At 34.7% G+C, this 21,702-nt stretch overlaps 1 protein-coding gene across 1 annotated transcript in view; it reads left to right on the top strand.

The window, feature by feature from the left end:
* LOC136026585 (cyclin-dependent kinase 12-like) overlaps positions 1 to 10,535 on the top strand; it is a 60,694-nt gene extending 50,159 nt beyond the window's left edge. Inside the window, exons 11-13 of the mRNA XM_065703297.1 lie at positions 1,818 to 1,953; positions 6,444 to 6,569; positions 10,314 to 10,535. Coding sequence (XP_065559369.1) covers positions 1,818 to 1,953; positions 6,444 to 6,569; positions 10,314 to 10,330 — 279 coding nt within the window. The 3' untranslated portion in view covers positions 10,331 to 10,535. The remainder of the gene's footprint in view (positions 1 to 1,817; positions 1,954 to 6,443; positions 6,570 to 10,313) is intronic.
* Positions 10,536 to 21,702: the final 11,167 nt, after the last annotated feature.

Genomic DNA, 21,702 nt, shown 5'->3' with positions numbered 1-21,702 from the left:
TTATTGGGAAGTGTACAGGCGTTTTCAGGAGGATTTTTTTTGGTTGGGGGAGGGGTTGAGAAGAGGGGGATATTCTGGGGGAACTTTCCATCGATAGTTTGTCATGGGGAAGAAAATCTCCATGAAGGGAGCGCAGGATTTACTAGCATTATTTATAAAAAAAAAACAATGAAAAAATAAATATGAAAAAGTTCTTTCAGCTGGAAGTAAGGAGCAGCATTAAAACTTAAAACAAACAGAAATTATTACCCATTTGAGGGGCTCACCTCCTCCTAATACCTCGCTCTTTACGCTAAAGTATTTTTAGTAATTTCAACTATTTATTCTACGGCTTTTGTAATTCTGGGGTCATTCTTAATGAATTGGGACAAAATTTAAGCTTTAGTGTAAAGAGCGAGGATCTGACAAGGGGGCGAACCCCCTCATATATGTAATAAAAATATGAGAATACAAAAGTTCTTTACGTAAGCTAATTTATAAGTTACGTAGATCTTTTACTAATAATTAAATAAAAAAAACAAGTTTTTTTTAACTAAAAGTAAGGAGCAACATTAAAACTTAAAACGACCAGAAATTACTTCGTATATGAAAGAGGCTGCTTCCTCATCAACGCCTCGCTCTTTACGCTAAAGTTTGACTCTTTCTCTCAATTCTTCTTTTTAAAACAGTAAAAAACTTTAGCGTAAAGAGCGGGGCGTTGATGAGGAAGCAGCCTCTTTCATATACGAAGTAATTTCTGGTCGTTTTAAGTTTTAATGTCGCTCCTTACTTTTAGTTAAAAAAAACTTGTTTCACTCTTATAACATTTTTTCAATCGACGAATTCTTTTGAATATTTTGAATGGCCATAGTTGTGATGATCATTACCATCTATACTTTGCTGATATTGTATTTCCGATTTAACTAAGTTCGATAGATAGTAGAAATAGAGTTTTATGAGGAGGAGGGGCTTTCTGAACCTTAGATAACATTATTTTAAATTCCTTACAAAATCCAAAATTACAAACGGGACCTATCATACAGTCTACTTTATTTTTGTTCAGGTGGAATATTCACCTAATAATTAGTCGGTTGTCGGTTTAAGCGCTCCAATCCTGAAAGCCATCATCAGTAGCACCAATTAGATGGATGAGGGGGCGTTTGTCTTCCCTAAATTTTTGTCCCTCTTTTATTAATAAAAAACAACTTTTTCGATATTTTGTTGTTGAAAAATTCCCTTTTTATGGCACTTGGTTATTTACCAAGTGACATATAGCCTTTCGCAAATTCTGTCGGTCTGTCTGTCTATCGGTCCCGGTTTTGCTGGTTTAGGCACATCCAGATAGGCTAGGACAATGAAACTTAGCTGGCGTATCAGGGACCAGCCCAGATTAAATTAGAAATAGTCGTTTTCCCGATTCAACCATCTGGGGGGGGGGGGAGTGGGGGAGGGCTAATTCGGAAAATTAGAAAAAAGGAGGTATTTTTAACTTACGAAGGAGTGATCGGATCTTACTGAAATTTCATACTTAGAAGGACCTCGTAACTCAGATCTCTTATTTTAAATTCCGATCAGATCCAGTGTCATTGGGCGGAGTTGGGGGGCAGACCGGAAATCTTGGAAAACGCTTAGAGTGGAGAGATCAGGATGAAACTTGGTGGGAAGAATAAGCACAAGTCCAAGATGCGTGTTAGAAGAAGCTCTTTGAGCCTTTCGAAGATGTATAAGCTATTTGTCTTTTCTTTTCTTATTTTATGTTTTTTAATGTAGTCTTTGGCTAGAATGAAGTATTGTATTGTATTAGTAATTTTCCTAATGTGTTTTCTGTTCTCTTTAAGAATGCCAGTGATTTCCAGTCTCGAAAGCTGGTGGAGAATCTAGAGAATCAGTTATTGTCTGCAGCATCTGCCAAAACCCATCAACAAATGAACGCTGGTCGTTTGGACGTTAACGAAGCCGTTTTTAATGTCGAAGGTATATTTCTTGTTTCTAAATTCAAGCTGTACAAATCAAAATGAAGACATTACTTGATAAGATGTATATATGTATGTATATATATATATATATATATATATATATATATATATATATATATATATATATATATATATATATTTATATATATATATATATATATGTATATATATATATATATATAAATAAATAATTTAGAAGCCAAAACGAAATATTTCGGCAAGGACCTCCACAAGCCGTCATTAGTGCTTGAAAAAAAGGGGGGGAGAGAAAAAATAGTTATATATTGAATAAAATTAACCTTTTGACGTAAACTGTATCAAGACAGATACTGGCTGATCTCTATCTCGACACAGTTTACTTCTAAAGTCTGTTTTGTTCTGTGTTCAATATTTTTTCCTTCCCTTTTTTTGTTTGCAAAACGTCAAGATTTAAGATGTTTGCTGCGTAAATATTTTCCTGAGAAATTATTTGAAAAAAAATAATAACGGGGAAAGGATTGATTGAACTTTGCTGTGAAGCTAAGTTGAGAAATAACGCAAACCAAATATTTCTCTAAAATGGTGATTTTGACATAACCCTTTCTTTAGTATCAGTACTTAGAAAGAAATCTTAGGAGGCTCAATAGTAGAAAGAAATCTTAGGAGGCTCAATAGTAGAAAGAAATCTTAGGAGGCTCAGTAATAGAAAGAAATCTTAGGAGGCTCAATAGTCTTTTATTCTTAGGAGTCGTGCCACACAGTACTTAGAAAGAAATCTTAGGAGGCTCAATAGTAGAAAGAAATCTTGGAGGCTCAACAGTAGAAAGAAATCTTAGGAGGCTCAATAGTCTTCTCAAAAGCAGTGCTTGGGATCTCTTAACAAGAAAGATATTATATCAGACTCAATAAGTTTTGTATAGGATCTTTTTATTAAGGTCGGTAAACAAGATTATTCTGTCCAAACTGGTAATAACATTTCTAATGAGAATGTGAAATGGACTAAACACATACCAGTCACTACATGCTACAAGTAGTAGCTCAGAAAGACTGGATAAAAATGGCTTACTCTTGGACTTCGATGTTACATACTTTTGTATTTCTTTTTGTAGTACTTCTTTTATCCTTAGGTCTTCACGGGTAGATTTATTGATTGGTATGTTATTCACAATCAACGCCTCCTGCTCTGTGATAGCGGCCATTCGAATTACAGTTATTTTGCACATCAATTTAAGACCTTGACGTATGATAACGGGTGAAATGATGTTGACGCTGTCCCTGTCTAGTGAGAATATGACAATCTGGTAATCAATGAAAAAATGCTCTTAGATTAATAATCCTCAAAATGCCTCCTAAAAAATTTCAGCTCAAGAATACAGTGATGTACTTAGATGTGTGGTGTTTGTGATCAAAGGTTAATATGTTAGCCTATCAAGATGGACATGGTGATATCCATAGAACCGGAAAGGTTCAACCCTTATAGGGTCAGGGGTTATAGGATTTTTCTATAGGAAGGGGTTAAAACCGAAAAAATGAATTTTTGGACCACTTCTATTCTTTTCATCGGATCTTTTGGTTCACGAATGGATTTATTGGTAGATATCTTAATATTTATCAATTCACAGAACAAAACATAACCACTATTATGATGTCAAAACACCTGATATTGGTCGGTGGTTATCAAGGCAATCAATCGCCCCCCCCCCAAAAAAAAACAACAAAAAAACTAAAATTCATACTTACTAAAAATGATCTCTTCAATTACTCTCTTAAACAAAGAAATATAACTAATATTTTTAATACTCTGATCAAGATGGTTTCAACTTTTAATTCCCCTCCGCAGCACTGAAAATCTCGGGCAAAACAATCAGTGGAGTATTATTCTCTGCAGAAGATTGAGTGAAATAATCGTGGACCGAGGGTCTCAAATTTGCTAAACTATCAAAACATAAAAGATCTGCACCATGTTGTAGCATAAAACTAAACAGAAGTGTATATAACGCTCCTAGTCCAGAAGCTGGCAGTATTCTTATTCGCTCATAGATGTACTGTGCTGAATTCCGTGGTTGTAGGCCAACCAACAACCGAACAGCGTTATTTTGTAGAACTAGTACAGACCGGACAATGGAAGCAAATGTACTAAGCCAAACGTAACTTTAGACACCGAGCAATCGAAGCAAATGTACCAAGCCAAACGTTACTTTGGACACCGGATAATGGAAGCAAATGTACCAAGCCAAACAAACTTTAGACACCGGACAATGGAAGCAAATGTACCAAGCCAAACGTTAATACACTACAGTATAGATGGAGAAGGGAAAAATGAACGAGGCAGAAGGACAAATGGTAGATATTGCGGATAGATGTAGATATTAAAAAGTAACTTGATGCTAAAATAAAGTTAGTTTGGCAATGGAATCACTGCAACAGTATCATACTTGATTATAGTCCATTTAAACTCTGCCAAATTTATTCGCAAACTGTGATAATTGTGGCAGAAATAGTGCAATTGTGGCCAAGTAGCTAGCCCTTGTAGCCAAACACGCACATAAAATAATTCAGTCCACCACTGATAAACTAAATACAGATAAAATGGCTTTTCTTCACTGCCTGTAAAAACCTCGTATTTTGTCCTTAATAATTGTTGGTGACTTTATACTTGGACCGCCTTTAGATTGTCATTCTTGGAGTATTGGGTATGCCCTGCATTGTTTTTTCGGGTTTTACTCCGCCATCTTTAACCAATCAATTGGATTAAAAGTTGAAACGTCTTATGTAAGTTCAAAACTAACCCTATAATAGGCAAATGATGTATTAATTTAAGCTGTTCGTTCATTAGTAAAGTTATACTCCATTCTTTACTGTCTTTGTACTGTTAGAGTTGGGCAATACAATTCATCTGTACTACTAGCAATACGTAATGAATAAAGTAATTTTGAGTATGGAGCTCTTTAATCGTTGATTCTGGCAAATCTCTATCTCTGGAAAATATTTGAAGAACTTGGTATTGTTGCATGTCAAGTCTGGACTTGGAATGAGGCGTAATATGTTAATTTTACAGTGGAATGCTGAAAACCAATAGAACGGATTTTGCTTATTTGGTGGCGGGACATATTTTTTAATGCATACCAATCATCATGATGGTATGGAGTATAGACATGTTTAAAATACAAGTTTTTAACTGGGAGTGAAAGTAAAAAAAAAAAAAAAGATGGTTTCGTATGAACTAGAACTAGGTTACTTGGCGGCGCTCGACTTTAACAAGGTCTGGTCGCAAATTTTATTAGGCAGTCGTGAAATACAGCTTTTGTGAAAATGTAATTCATTAAGTTAATTTTTTCTTATTGAAGTTTTAAATCATCTTCGAATATTAATTCATCAGCGAGTTGAATTTTAACAGATGTAGAAAATAAATCGCCATCTTGATAAGAAACATATAAATGTGTTTAAAATAGAAATTTTTGACTAATTGTTTTCTGTCATCTTAATTTAAGATCAGGGTGTAAACCGTAATAATGTTCGAGAACTCTTCCTGCTAAGACTGGCCTGAAGGAACCCTTCTGGAGAAACTGTGGCCTAAAACTGCATTTTACTCCATATCGTTGACACCTCCCAAAGCAAACGTATAGACACACAATCCTCAAAATTTATAAAAAGTTTCCAACAAAATGCCTTTGTTTGACCGTTTTGACGAATGAAAATATCCGAAGCCTACAAATTTTCATCCGTTCTTATTAATGCAATGCCGTTATTAGTAGACATATAATAGGGATCACTTTCTATTGGGTCATTTTGGCCTTTTCTGCAGAAAGGGTCAAATGATTTCTAAATTGTGTAAAACTATTTTTGATGTTACTAGTGGATTATTTAAAAGTTCAAATAACCATAGAAAGAAATTGGTCAAACTGATATCCAAAATATAACACTTAGATTTTCTCATTGATGGTAAAAAAAAAACAACCCTGGATCAGTTTTACTTTTGGCCCTTACTAGCCCTTTCTACTTATTATTAGCATATAAGGATAAAAGTTTGTCGTTACAAGGTATACGCAATTGTAACCTTAATTGGTGAAAAATATATAATTTATTTTGTGATTATAGATATTCACCCTTTACACACTCTAGAGTTACTAAAAAAGAAATAACTTGCATTCGAATATATCCTGGGAAAGAGGGGTCCCCAAAAATATTTTTCATACTCTTGCGTGGTATGCCTCTACTATAAAAGATACGTCTGAGATCAATATCAAATGAGGAAATGTCTGTCCGACTCGTAAAAAGGTAAAAAAAGTGAATATAAACAAATTTTTGATGCGTTAGTTTTTTAAAGTTTCTTTTTTTTAACCCTCACCCCATAATGAGGAAAATGTCGAGGAATCAATTTATTTTTTGGCCCTTGCTAGCACTTTCTGTTTACTATTAGCATTTAAGGATAAAAGTTTGTCGTTATAAAATAACAAATACAGAAGCAAGTGCGTTTTGTTGATTCAGTTTGTGTTCTTCTATTTTCAGGTCAGACTGCAAATCGCAACAATTTTGAATCAGATAGCCGCCTGGGCACAACAGGCGTTCGTTCAGCATTAGCTCGATTATTTGGTCATTATGGAATGAATGCTTCCGGATTGCAGCCAAATGAGAGTAAGTAAGGAGACAAATTGAAATCTATTAATTATATTTATTTTTAGCTTAAATGAGGAACGATAACGAGTATGTACACAGGGAGGAGTAGATACAACCCCTCTCTTAATGCCCGAATAATCAAATCTTGATAAAATCCTATATTCACCCTATGAACCCCCCCCCCTCGTCCCCTGAAAAAAATATGTTTATAAGCCTGAATGTGAAATTTCTAGTGTAAAAATTGGCTACCCTTCTGCATGCCTGAAGATTAAGAATTTATTGCCCCCCTCTGAAAGGAGTTCTGTTTATGGGTCTAAAGGGAAAGTTGCGAGCATAAAAATTTGACAAAGGGAGAGATAAAGCAATTAAGTTTGAAACTTGTTTAGTATCATTAAAGAAAAAGTCAACTGAAAAATTTGAGGATATTCAATTTTTATAGAAGTGTTAAACTTTTTAATGTTTGTTTAACGTTTAATGTTAATATACGTTTTTGTTATATACCTTTATTTGACGTTTGTAATTATTTAATGTTTAACGTTTAAAGATTCATACAAGGCAGCCAATATTAACATCGATTAGGCTTTATAGTCGTTTCAAACATTTTTATTATTGGTGCACTAAGATTTATTTCGTTTTTCTAAAATTAATTGTTAGTCTTTTGCTCTTTTTTTATTTTTACAAGATTTAGTCCTTCTGGCTGTTTTTGGCAAGAAAGGAAACGCCACACCTTTCTACTTTCCATTTCACTGTAGGAATGGTTAAACCTAATTAGCTCAGTATGTAATATAAAAATATTCAATTATAATATAAGTGTATACCATATAAAAATATAAGATACTATAATATAGTGATAAAATAATAATATGATAATATAATATGTATATATAGTATCTAATATTTTTTTAAATATTAAATTGATCTTTATAATAATTATCTTAAATGTTTTGGGCTGTCAAGGAAAACAGAGTAGTAGACATAAAAGAATTCCACATGCCTGTTTAAGGTATGTGAATAAAAGAGTAAAGAAAAGCTAAGTTTTTTTTGTCTCAAACATTGCAAAACATTTGTGATCATTTTCATTTTTCGTTTTTTGTTGGATTTGCGATTGCCTAGATATGAATGTTTTAAAAAGAGACAATGTCATCTAGGATTAAGAAAACCCCCTCCCTATAAAAATTTATTTCTGACGTAATTACCATCCATTATTTTTAGTTTCAATGAAAACATAATATTAGCAAAGTACAAGTTGTTTTGTAAACTTTTTTTTTTAGGATAGTGATCGTTATTTTCCACGTCATCATTATAATAATGTACCTTATAGTGTATATTTCCACAAAAGGCACAACATAGCATGCTAGAAACCATTAAGAATTAGGATATCGTGAGCTTGTGTGACTAATATCAACAAGCAATACAATAAGCAATTCTTTCTGTAAAAGTCATAACTCTTGTCGGATTTTCAACCAATTAGAGTACGGATGGGGTTTTCGAGTGAATGTATATTAATATACCCCAATCTGATTGGTTAAAATGCAGACGAAAGTTTGATGCTTTTGCAAGTGGGATGCAACTAATAACGTTTAAGAATTGTGCACATTAAAACAATGATAAAACAGTATTGAAGTTGTGTTTAAAATACAAGCTTGATTTGGAATGATCTTCAAAGGGACGTTTTCTCTAAAAGTATATCTCTTAACTCCTTCAAAGGAGATTTTACTGTAATGAGATTTTACTTAGTTTGTTACTGTAATGTTTTGAATTATCTTCAAAGGGACGTTTTCTCTTAACTCCTTCAAAGGAGATTCGCCAGTCATTTGAGATCTTGTGATGATTTGCTGTAAAAGAAAAGCGGGGAAATCAGGTGTTTGAGAATACTCAGTACAATGAAATTAGGAATAATAATAAGATAAAAATGACAATAGCCACTTCAGTAAGTATATTCTGTATTTTCTCACTCCTAAGTATTTATTATTGCGATCCCGTCAAAATGAACTAGAACTGTTGAACCAAAGACCAGGAGATCTATCAGAAAGAACGCGGTATAATATGTTTCTTTCAAATGCTTTTTATCATTATTATTTTCTATTTCATCATTTGATAGTTGAGGTTCTTGGCTCGTTTTAAAACGTTTATAAAGTTATATTTTTCTATATAATGTTTTCGGCGCATAAAAGGTGTCGATTTAAAGTAAATACACTAATGAGAAAAAAGACATTTTCGAAAAAGAAAGAATAGATAGAAAGAGAGATTTAAAGGAATTACACCGAAGAAAAAAGGGAAATTGTGGAAATAGAGAGATGAGAAAAACACATGTTGAAAGAAATTACACCAAAGATAAAAACAGGAATTTTATGTTAAAAACTATTCTTTAGCCTTAGTTATACTGGTATATTTTTAATGACGTGTTTTTGCAACCCAATCAAAGTATTCGTTATATTTGGAGAGGAGAATAAATCTGTAGCAGTAAATGTGGACTTTCATGGGAATGGAATTTCTGGAGAGACAAAAAACTCAACCTTTTTAAAACCTTATTGGTTATTGTGTGAGGAACCCTAAGCCCGATACCGATCTTAATTAAAAGCTTAATTGATCTTAGTTAAACGATTTTAATTAAAGTTTAAGCATTTTCATTTCTTTCTAATTTACAAATTGAAAGGCAGCGTTGCCTCTGACTTAATATATAAGCCAGTAAAAGGAAACAAAAGTCTTTGAATAATAGCTTTTTTTCTCTGTATTTGCACGCTGGCTTTTTGGACATCAGCTTTTTTAAAGATCATTTCACATGATCTGATCTGGTTCTGATCATGGTAACTAATAATGGGACCAAAGCGTTTCCATAAATACTCCTCCCATAATATACTCCTTCCATAAATACTCCTCCAAAGTTCATTGTCAAGACAAAGTAAGCAAAGTAGGTGTTACGCCCAGTTTGGTTTTTATGCAAAACTAGCAGATATTACAGCCAGTTTGGATTTTATTCTTGAGTGCAGAAGTGAAGGTTCTGGCTGAAATCTCTGCTTTGTTTTTGTAAATTTCTAGCTAAAAAATTTCCTCGTTGTTTTTGTCTTCGTTACGTTATTTATAGCCAGTATCGCCTTGGAGCAAGTCTTGCAAGTACGCATGGGGAAGGGAGTTCTTCTTGACACCTCAAAAGCTTTATAAACTTTCGATAATTTACTGTACTTTTCGCAGAATTCACTCTTTTCGACTCCTTTGACAGACCGTATATCAAGCTTCACAAAAAAAACGGTTCGATCTTAATTTCCAGAGCTATAATGAAAGAAAGATCAAGATAGCGAGATTAAGCTTCAGATGATCTGATTATGTTCTGATCGTGGTAACTGATAGTGGGAAGAAAGCTGTCCCATAAATACTCCTCTATTAAGGTTTATTGTCATGGTAATCAGTTTAAGCGAAATTGCAGCAAGTTACTGTGATGGATACCATTATTTTAACTCGTGGCAACTCTGGTATAGTATTTCGAAAATCCTTAGAGAGAGAGAGTGTAAAGCATGATTTTAAAAATCTTGTATATTTGCCATGTCAAAATGATCTGGCTTTAACAGTTATTTTATCTGTGTTTAAAAACGTTTCGAAAATATGTCTATTACCAAACCCTTCCATCCCATTCCTTAATGCATTTCAGAATCTTTAAAAACTATTTTGTTATCCTTTCTTCTTTATAGATAGAAAAATTGGAAAATCAAGCACAATTTTGATGTTTTTTATTTTATATTTACTAATATATTTGTTATTTTTCAGGCTTCACGAAAAGATGATAGAAGAAAACCTTGATTTTATATGATGGAATCAGTTTTCTTATGTGTCAGTCGTCTAGACTTTCAAAGAGGAACTTTCAAGTTTTGTTATTTTATTTTGATATATTTTTCGTTCTAACGGATTTTTTTTCTAAGATCGAGTTATTTTCAACGGATGCCTATTTTGTAAATTTAATGTTTTTATTAATACAGCGACTTTGATTGATTCTTGTCTTTCATGACTGGCAACCAGGAAGGAGATGATCTTAGGGTTTTCGAAATCTCCATATTTTCACGATTCTCCTTTGTTTTCTTATAATTTGTCAATTGTTTGCCCTGTTTTCACCCCCCCCCCCGCCTTCCTATCGAAATAAAATGATATATAAATGTTAAAGGAGATAGAATTATAGGCTGACAAACTTATGTGACTAAATTGAAACCCTCAATTTTAGGTATAATTGCGTAAAACTAATAAATGATTGTAATACCAGTTTGCTAAGATGAATTTAATAGTTTGTCTGGTAAAAGGTGAGAACAAAGAAAGCTGCTAGGGGGATTTGGTCTGCTATAGATATGAAAGAAATTCATGTATTTTTTGGGGAGCTTCAGCAAATTCTGGAATCTTCAGATTGATCCTTAATTAAAACATTGTTCATGAATGGACTTGGAGATTCTAAGTTTCTGTTAAGTGGAGTGTCTACTATTAGTAGATATTCTTCTACTGCTACTTTGCATCTAACATTCTTCTACTTTGCATCTAAGTAGATTAGTTACTGTATAGCTCTTTTAGTTATCGAAATCTTCTACTATTAGTAGATACTAATAGGGTCTAATACTAATTAGGTCTACTATTAGTAGATACTCTTCTACTTTGCATCTAAGTAGATTAGTTGCTGTATAGCTCTTTTAGTTATCGAAATCTTCTACTATTAGTAGATACTAATAGGGTCTAATACTAATTAGGTCTACTATTAGTAGATACTCATCTACTTTGCATCTAAGTAGATTAGTTGCTGTATAGCTGTTTTAGTTATCGAAACCTTCTACTATTAATAGATACTAATAGAGTCTAACACTAATTAGGTCTACTATTAGTAGATACTCTTATACTACTACTTTGCATCTAACATTCTTCTACTTTGCATCTAAGTAGATTAGTTACTGTATAGCTCTTTTAGTTATCGAAATCTTCTACTATTAGTAGATACTAATAGGGTTTAATACTAATTAGGTCTACTATTAGTAGATATTCTTCTACTTTACATCTAAGTAGATTAGTTACTGTATAGCTCTTTTAGTTATCGAAATTTTATCTATATTACATTTTGTGTGTATGTGTGTGAAAGCAAGATAGTCTAAGATCAAAACGAGATGTGAAAGAGTGTGAGTTCATCCCCTAGCCCATTTTCATCTGGAGGAATCTATTTAGACTAAACGTGCAATATGGGTGCTGCGCAAGGATGGAAGGAAATGTAACAAAGGAACGTCTAGAATCGCTAAGATTTTCTGCAGTTTTCATTTAATTCTAAAATTTTAGCCTTTTCATGAATTATTAAGAAGCTTATTCTTATCCGATATATAACTGAAAGTCTGCATTTTTGCATAGGTTTTTATACTTCATGGGGGAGGAGGGTTGAAAGCTTGAAAAGAATATTTTCATCAATATGAAAGAGTGTGAGTTCATCCCCTAGCCCCTTTTCATCTGGACGAATCTGTTTAGACTAAACGTGCAATATGAGTGCTGCTCAAGGATAGAAGAAATGTGACGAAGGAACATCCAGAATCGCTAAGATTTTCTGCAGTTTTCATTTAATTCTAAAATTTTAGCATTTTCATGAATTATTAAAAATGTTATTCTCATCCAATTTATAACTGAGAGTGTGTATTTTTCCATAGGTTTTTATACTTTATGGGGGAGGAGGGTTGAAAGCTTAAAAAGTATATTTTAATGTCACAGTTTTACGAATTAGGGTCTGAAATACCGAAAAAGCTTTTCAAATATTTTTATATGACATTTTTTGGATGAATGTTGCTCTTAAGGTATAGCTCGACCATTGGTAGTGTCGAAAATGGGATGTGATCCACCTTCATAATGAACCCTGCATATCTATTCATTAATGTAAATGCCAAATATCCACTTTCATAAAGGACCAGAAATTGGGTAGTTTTGTTCATTTGGGTTCAGAGGCAATTTTTTTTCCTTCTGTTCGTAACATGGGTTTAACCATGAAATTAATTTTCGTTTTCAAAATGAAATTTAATTGTTCAAACAAACATAAGCTTTAAATAAATGAATATATTGCAAGCTTTGAATAGACTTTGTTTTAAGAAAAGAGTGAAAAAAGAACTTGCTATGTTGATTTTTTATGCAGGAAATTTTAGGGTAAAATTCTAGTTAATTGACTTCTTGCTATCTCAGAAAGGGTTTAGGCTAGGAAAATGAAACTTTCAGGGATGGTTCTACAGGCTAAAGTATATCCCGGGAAGGTATTTTGAAGTTCCTACCTCCACATCTTCTCCCTCTAGAGGGCCCTGAACTTTGATGACTTTTAAAAATGTGTGTGTTATAAAAGTGAAACCTTGCAAAATAGATTTTCTACTTAATTGAAGTACAACAAAATTGTTTTCAGCTTCACAACTTTGCTCAATCCCAATTTATAAGGGTTTAAAGATATGCAAATACATTTCCTAAGTTTTGAAGAAAAAAAAACATTGATGTGGCTCAAATTCTACTCAAATAACAGGAATTGCATTTTCAGAACTAAAGGCAGAGAAAAGGCAACTAGTAATTGAAAATTAAGGTAAAATGTTGTTTTGTCAAAATTTCAATAGGTATAGACCTGTCATGTAGGCAAATTTCAGGGCCCTCTAGAGGGAGAAGGAGTGGAGGTGGGTATTTTAGATTACCTTCCCGGGACATACTTTAGCCTGTAGACCCATCCCTGAAAGTTTCATTTTCCTAATCTAAACCCTTTCCGAGATAGCAAGAAGTCAATTAACTAGAATTTTATTAATTTTAGTTTTAGAGATATATTCTAGAGGAAATCCTAGTTCTAGATTAACTGTCGAAGGATGCCAGTATGAGTTTAGGGCATGTATTTATGTCCAAATCTAAATTATCTAATTTAAATTATCTAAATTATGAATATTATCTTATTAATATTATTATATAAATATATAATTATATCTATATATGTAAAAATAAGTTGTTTGTCTGTGTATCTGTCTACTGACGTCATGTTTGTGTGTCGACTGACGTCATTATGAGGATTGAGCATTATTCCGTTATGAAGTTGTTTGTCGACTGATGTCATGTTTGTCTACTGACGAAATTACAGATCGGGACAACTGGACACAAATGAAGACCGGGACACAGGGGATATAAATGACGACCGGGACACTCAAAGAGAAATTACAGAGCGGGACACAAATAACGACCGGGACACAGGGAATATAAATAACGACCGAGACACAGGGACACAACTAAAACGGGGACGCCGGGGGGGGGGGCACAGGGGTATATATAAATGACGACCGGGACACAGGGAATGTTCAAGGGCAATCATTAGAATAATGAGGTATAGATCTGAATACGGATTTTTTTTCCCATGGACAATTATATGTTGCATGTTCAAGGGTCGGTAAACCTGACAATCTATTTATATGCACAGACAATGGGACAGCGAAGAATGTTGTATATTCGCAAGATATAAGTATATAAGGCTTCGACCGGGACACGGAATATAAATGGACACAGGGAATATAAATGACGACCGGGACACCCAAAGAGAAATTACAGACTGGGACACCGGGACACCAATTGCGACCGGGACACAGGAAATATAAATGACAACAGGGACACAGGGGGGATTTATAAATGACGACGGGGACACAGGGAAATGAACATGCTGGAGTAGTCACTCGGTGAGAGAGGGTGTCAGAACGGAGAATGAAGGTCCCAGGTTCAAATCCTGGTTAGGCTAAAAAAGGTAAAAAACTAAAAACTAAAAAAAAACTGAAAAAACTAAAAAAAGGCAAAAACTACAAAAAAATCTAAAAACTAATAAAAAAATAAAAAAGCCGAAAAACTAAAGAAACTAAAAAAAGGAAAAAAAACTTAAAAAACTAAAAACTAAAAAAAAACTAAAAAAAAGGAAAAAACTGAAAAATAGAAGAGAAAAAGAAAACTAATAAAATTAAGAATAAAAATAAAAAAAAAATAAAAAAGATAAAAACTAAAAAAAAAGTAAAAAGAAAAAACGAAAAAAAACTAAAAAAGCTAAAAAAAAGGTAAAAACCAATAAAAAACTAAAAAGAAAAAAAGGTAAAAAACTAAAAAAAATTTTCATCTAAAAAACTAAAAAAAACTAAAAAAGGTAAAAACTAAAAGAACTAAAAAAGAAAAAAAACTAAAAAAAGGAAAAAAACTGAAAAATAAAGGAGAAAAAGAAAACTAAAAAAATATAAATAAAAATAAAAAACTAAAAAGATAAAAACTTCAAAAAAAAACTAAAAAGGAAAAAGAAAAAAAACTAAAAAACCTAAAAAAAGGTCAAAACCAATTAAAAAAAAACTAAAAGGAAAAAAAGGGAAAAAATTAAAAATTTATTTCATCATATACCAATTCAAAAACGAATGTATACCGGGATGACGACCGGGACACAGGGAATATAAATGACACAACTACAACGGGGACGCCGGGGGCACAGGGGGATATAAATGACGACCGGGACACAAGGAATATAAATGACGCCCGGGACGCTCAAAGAGAAATCACAGACTGGGACACCGGGACACAAATGACGACCGGGACACAGGGAATATAAATGACGACCGGGACACAGGGACATAACTACAAAGGGGACGCCGGGGTGCACAGGGGGATATATAAATGACGATGGCGACTCAGGGTATGGTCGATTAGCAATCACCATCAACAAAGCGCAAGGGCAATCATTAGAATCATGTGGTATAGATCTGAATACGGATTGTTTTCCCATGGACCATTATATGTTGCATGTTCAAGAGTCGGTAAACCTGACAATCTATTTATATGCACAGACAATGGGACAGCAAAGAATGTTGTATATTCGCAAGTTTTACGTAGTTAAAAACATATATATATATATATATATATATATATATATATATATATATATATATATATATATATATATATATATATCTATCTATATTCACAGGTGGGACATAGGGACACAACTACAGTGGCGCGTAACGACTTACGCGCGCGGGGGGGCTTGGGGGGTGCGAAGCGCCCCCACCAACTAGGTGTTGGGGTGGCGCGAAGCGCCACCCCAACAGCTAGTATATATATATAAATAAGTTGTTTGTCTGTGTGTCTGCTGACTGACGTCATTATGAGGATTGAGCATTATCCCGTCATGAAGTTGTTTATCGACTGACGTCATGTTTTTCGACTGGCGAAATTACAGATCGGGACAACGGGACACAAATGACGACCGGGACACAAGGAATATAAATAACGAGTGGGACACAGGGACACAACTAAAACGGGGACGCCGGAGGGAGGGGGCACACGGGGGATATATAAATGACGACCGGGACACAGGGAATGTTCAAGGGCAATCATTAGAATAATGAGGTATAGATCTGAATACGGATTTTTTTTTCCCATGGACAATTATATGTTGCATGTTCAAGAGTCGGTAAACCTGACAATCTATTTATATGCATAGACAATGGGACAGCGAAGAATGTTGTATATTCGCAAGATATAAGTATATAAGGCTTTGTATATGACGTCATTATAAGATGACACTACAGACCGGGACACTCAAAGAGAAATTACAGACCGGGACACAAATGACGACCGGGACACAGGGAATATAAATGGACACAGGGAATATAAATGACGACCGGGACACTCAAAGAGAAATTACAGACCGGGACACAAATAACGAGCGGGACACCGGGACACAGGGAATATAAATGACGACCGGGACACTCAAAGAGAAATTACAGACTGGGACACCGGGACACAAATGACGACCGGGATTCAGGAAATATATATGACTACAGGGACACAACTACAACGGGGATGCCGGGGGGCACAGGGGGGATATATAAATGACGACGGGGACACAGGGAATGGCGCGAAACTCCCCCACCAACTAAGCGTTGGGGTGGCACGAAGCGCCACCCCAACAGCTAGTTAATTATAAATATTATTATATTATAAATATAACTTATAAATTATCTAAAAGGTTGGAGTTGAATCCAACTGCAAAAACGTAAAGGTCTCAAATAGGTACTAAGAAAACAAAGATACCTAATATAAGAGAAAAAACTAACCGTTTGAAATATTTAAGAATAAAAATATAAACATGAACTGCTAAAAAGGTCATTATCTTGCTGAAAAGTATCCTCATAGTTGTTTCTCCTATTCGATTTTTTAATTTGAATAGTTTTTCGTATACCATGAATGTATCAGTTCGAATTCTGAAGGAGATATCTATGAATTTCGTACCTACCTAATGGATTTGAGTGCAATCCGAAAAAAACGCTTCAAGTAATGCGAAAAATGGTGAAAAGTCTGCTGGGATAAGAAGGTAATTTTGTTACTTTCGTTGACCAATCAAGACCGTTTCAAGTATATTAGCTCTGGTAAGTACGTACGGATAAACGGAGAAAAAAAAAAAAAAGAAAAAACAACAGCGGGAATATTTTTTCAGCGAGTAAATAATGAATAATGAATTATGTCAAGTTTGGTATTTATTCTTGAGTATGGAGGTAAAGGTCTTGGCCGAAATATCTGCTTTATTTTTCTAATTCATTGGCTGAAAAATGCTCTCTGTTTGTTTTGTCTTTTTTTCTTTTTTTTTCATGCTTATATACCCATTGTGGTATTAGAACCTACTCTGGCAAGTACGGAGGCGGGGGGAGGGATTTGTTCTTGAAAGATGAAATGTTTTGTCCTCCAGTAATTGTGACCTTGTCTTCCAAATGATGCGAATAGTGAAAAGCCTGTTGGATTAAATAATTTTCTTAATTTCGTTGATCAATCAAGACCTTTTGAAGAACGTTGGCTCTTGTAAATTCATACGGAAAAACGAAGAACAAAAAAATCAACTAAACAACAACGAGCATATCTGTTGAGCCGTTGAATAACAGAACAAAGTAGATTTTACGGCCGGTTTAGCTTTTATGTAAAACTAGCAGATCTTACGGCCAGTTCGGATTTGTTCTTTAGTGTAGAGTGTTCTGGCCAAAATCTCCGCTTTGTTTTCGTAAATCTCTGGCTGAAAATTTCATCGTCGTTTTTATCTTTTTATGGCACTTGGTATTAACCAAGTGACATATAGCAGTCGCCAATTCTGTCGGTCTGTCTGTCGGTCTGTCGGTCCCGGTTTTGCTACTTTAGGCACTTCCAGGTAAGCTAGGACGATGAAATTTGGCAAGCGTATCAGGGACCGGACCAGATTAAATTAGAAATAGTCGTTTTCCCGATTTGACCATCTGGGGGGGAGTGGGGGCCCGGTTAATTCGCAAAAAATAGAAAAAATGAAGTATTTTTAACTTATCAGCGGGTATTTGGATCTTAATGAAATTTGATGTTTGGAATGATATTGTGTCTTAGAGCTCTTATTTTAAATCCCGACCGGATCTGATGACATTGGGGGGAGTTGGAGGGGGAAAACCTAAAGTCCCGGTTTTGCTACTTTAGGCACTTCCAGGTAAGCTAGGACGATGAAATTTGGCAAGCGTATCAGGGACCGGACCAGATTAAATTAGAAATAGTCGTTTTCCCGATTTGACTATCTGGGGGGGGGGGGGGGGAGTAGGGGCCGGTTAATTCGGAAAAATAGAAAAAATGAAGTATTTTGAACTTATGAGCGGGTGATTGGATCTTAATGAAATTTGATGTTTGGAATGATATTGTGTCTCAGAGCTCTTATTTTAAATCCCGACTGGGTCTGATGACATTGGGGGGAGTTGGAGGGGGGAAACCTAAAATCTTGGAAAACACTTAGAGTAGAGGGATCGGGATGAAACTTGATGGGAAAAATAAGCGCAAGTCCTAGATACATGGTTGACATGATCGGAACTTATTTGCTCTCTTTGGGGTAGTTGGGGGGGGGGGAGTAAGTCTTAAAAATTAGAAAAATGAGGTATTTTCAACTTACGAACGGGTGATCGGATCTCAATGAAATTTGATGTTTAGAAGGATATCGTGTCTTAGAGCTCATATTTTAAATCCCGACCGGATCTGGTGATGGGGGCGGGGAGTTGGGAGGGGGAAACCTAAAACTTGGAAAACACTTAGAGTGGAGGGATCGGGATGAAACATGGTGGGAAAAATAAACACGAGTCCTAGATAGATGATTGACATAAACGGAACGGATCCGCTCTCTTTTGGGTAGTTGGGGGGGGGGGGGTAATTCTGAAAAATTAGAAAAAATGAGGTATTTTTAACTTACGAACGGGTGATTGGATCTCCATGAAATTTGATTTTTAGAAGGATATCGTGGCTCAAAGCTCTTATTTTAAATCCTGACCGGATCTGGTGACATTGGGGGAAGTTTGGGGTGGGGAGACCTAAAATGATGGGAAACGCTTAGATTGGAGGGATTGGGATGAAACTTGGTTGGAAAAATAAGCAAAAGTCTTGCATACGTAATTTACATAATTGGAACGGATCCGCTCAATTGCGGGGGGGGGGGATAATTCTGAAAAATAAGAAAAATAACGTATTTTTAACTTACGAAGGAGTGATCGGATCTTCATGAAACTTCATATTTAGAAGGACCTCGTAACTCCGATATCTTATTTTAAATCTCAACCGGATCAAACGTAATTGGGGGGGGGGCAGTTGGGGGGACCGGAAATCTTAGAAAATACTTAAAGCGGTGAGATCAGGATGAAACTGGATGGGAAGAATAGAAACCTGTCTAAGATACGTGACTGACATAACTGGACCGGATCTGCTCTCTTTGGTGGAATTGGGAGGGGGGAGGTAATTTTGAAAATTGAGGTATTTGTAACTTACGAAAGGGTGACCAGATCTTAAATGAAATTTGATATTTAGAAGGATCTTGTGCTATAAAGTTCTAATTTCAAATTCCGACCAGATCCTGTGACATTCGGGGGAGTTGGAAGGGCGGATCCGCTCTCTTTGGGGGAGTGGGGGCGAGGGTTAATTCTGAAAGATTATAAAAATGAGGTATTTCATTAGGTTCTTTAGGATTCTTTAGGTTCTGACCTTCTCACAAGTACCAAATGAGCTCTTGGCTCTTCCAACCTCGTACCATATGAGCTCTCGGCTCTTCCGACTTCGTCACAAGTGCCATATGAGCTCTTAGCTCTTGTTTGTTTTTGTCTTCGTTACGTTATTTATAGCCAGAATGACCTTGGAGCAAGTCTTTCAAGTACGCAAGGGGAAGGGATTTCTTCTTGACATCTCAAATGCTTTTAAGACTTTCGATAATTTACTATGCTTTTCCCACATTTCACCCTTTTTTCGACTCTATTGACAGACCGTATATCAAGCTTCACAAAAAATGCGGTTCAATCCTAATTTCCAGAGCTATAATGAAAGAAAGATTAGGATGGCGAGGTCATGTTTTACGAATGAAGGATGACAGATTGCCAAAGATTGTGATTTTTAGCCATCCATTTGGGACCAAGCGAATAGCAAGTCGTGTCCAAATAAGGGGGGATGTGGCAAGAGGAGTGTGCGCAGCTGCACTGGCCTAAGGCTAGTTGGAGGTGCATTGACTTGATAGTAGGATTAGCAGTTTGGCCCGACTTTTGTGCTCCCCTGAAGTAAATCCGTACGTGTATACTTGTTGTGGTATAACCGTAAATCCGATCTGGATTTTAAACTGCACTAGAGGCTACTATAAATTCCTACACACTGAACCATTGGGAATATTTTGGACAACACATAAACCATTGGACAGTTTGCTCTGAACCATCGATTGAATCGTGTATTTCAATCGTATTATTTCTTAAGTCATGTCAGAAATGGAACGCAGCAGGCTTCTATATATGGATTCTCATTGTCCCTTGTGTGAAATCGTTGAATACCTTATAGCGGCATGTATGACCATTGAGAAACTTTGCAATTGATTCTTCAAAACAGTAAAACCTGTATTCAATCAAAACTACATTTTGTCCCTTCAAAATATTATTCGGTAATAATATTTATATTTATTACAGATTAGTATTTATATATAGGGAGCGACCATTTATATTTTTTTCTTTACTAAAGAAGATTAAAAAAAAAAAAATCTCAAAAATATTCTAGGGGGACTGCCATTTTTCAAGGCGGTGGGAAAGGTGTTCCTAAAGATGTTTGTCGACTTCGAGGAAATTTGCTACTGATGGTAAAATTCTAAATGACGTGAAAGTAATTCTTATTTTAGTTCAACAAGACTTGACCTCTAATAGGGATTCTTTAGAGATATTTATAGAGTATTTTTGGTTGAACAGAACGTAACCTCTTCTAGGGATATTTTAAAACGTACCAAGTTTGCTTTTGGTTGAGGAGCTTTAGCCTAACTAAGTTGTGGTAACCATAAATATTACTTAACTTTTTATGCAAAATGATTGTTTTAGTTATTGATTCAATTAATTAAAAACTAGCTTGGCCTTTTGAATAGAAAATAGCTCTGCCGGTCTTTCGGTATATTCTAGTGCTACGAACGGACTCGGGCCTTCTGCCCTTGTAAATGAAGCCGTTTGTTATAATTTCACTCTTATGATCATGACGTCGAATATCCTTTACTCCAACCTTTGGGCCTCATCTGATTTTCATTATCTTCTGCTTCTAAACTAATTGTTTGTGTCATTTTTTTTCAACTCCATGGAGGTGGTAATATCATACAGTGACGGTTCTGGCCTAACAAACAAATAAAACAAAGATAAGCAAAATAAATAGAACCAGTATCCTTATTTAGGTTTTATAATTAGTTGTAGCTGTTAATTTTTTTTTAAATAACAAAATTTTTTTTTTACAGTTGCGAACTTGATTTCCCTTTCATCAGTTTTCCAAGCTCAAAAATTTTATAAAATAATAAGTTCTGAATTAAAAAATTTTAAACTGAGATTAGAAATCATCTGTAAAACCTGACTTAGCCATCTCGAGCTTTCTATTATTATACCCTTAGAAAGTAAGATTGAACCACATTTTTCATTTTATATATAAGGCCTGACTAAAATTATTATACCATTACTAAATATTTTCCATATCATAAATTGTTAAAAAATTAAATAGAGTTCATTACTTCCATACAGTAAAACAAGAACATTATAAAATATTGATCCTTTATTTGAAAGCCTTCCCTCATCAGGCACGAACAAAAAAAAAAAAAGATTGAAAGCTGAAAAACCAGAATTCCAGTTAAAGATAA

This window comes from Artemia franciscana, chromosome 1 (genome assembly GCF_032884065.1).
Source record: "Artemia franciscana chromosome 1, ASM3288406v1, whole genome shotgun sequence".
Lineage (NCBI taxonomy): Eukaryota > Metazoa > Arthropoda > Branchiopoda > Anostraca > Artemiidae > Artemia > Artemia franciscana.
The sequence above is the reverse complement of the archived record's forward strand: the minus strand, read 5'-3'. Positions and strand labels throughout refer to the sequence as shown.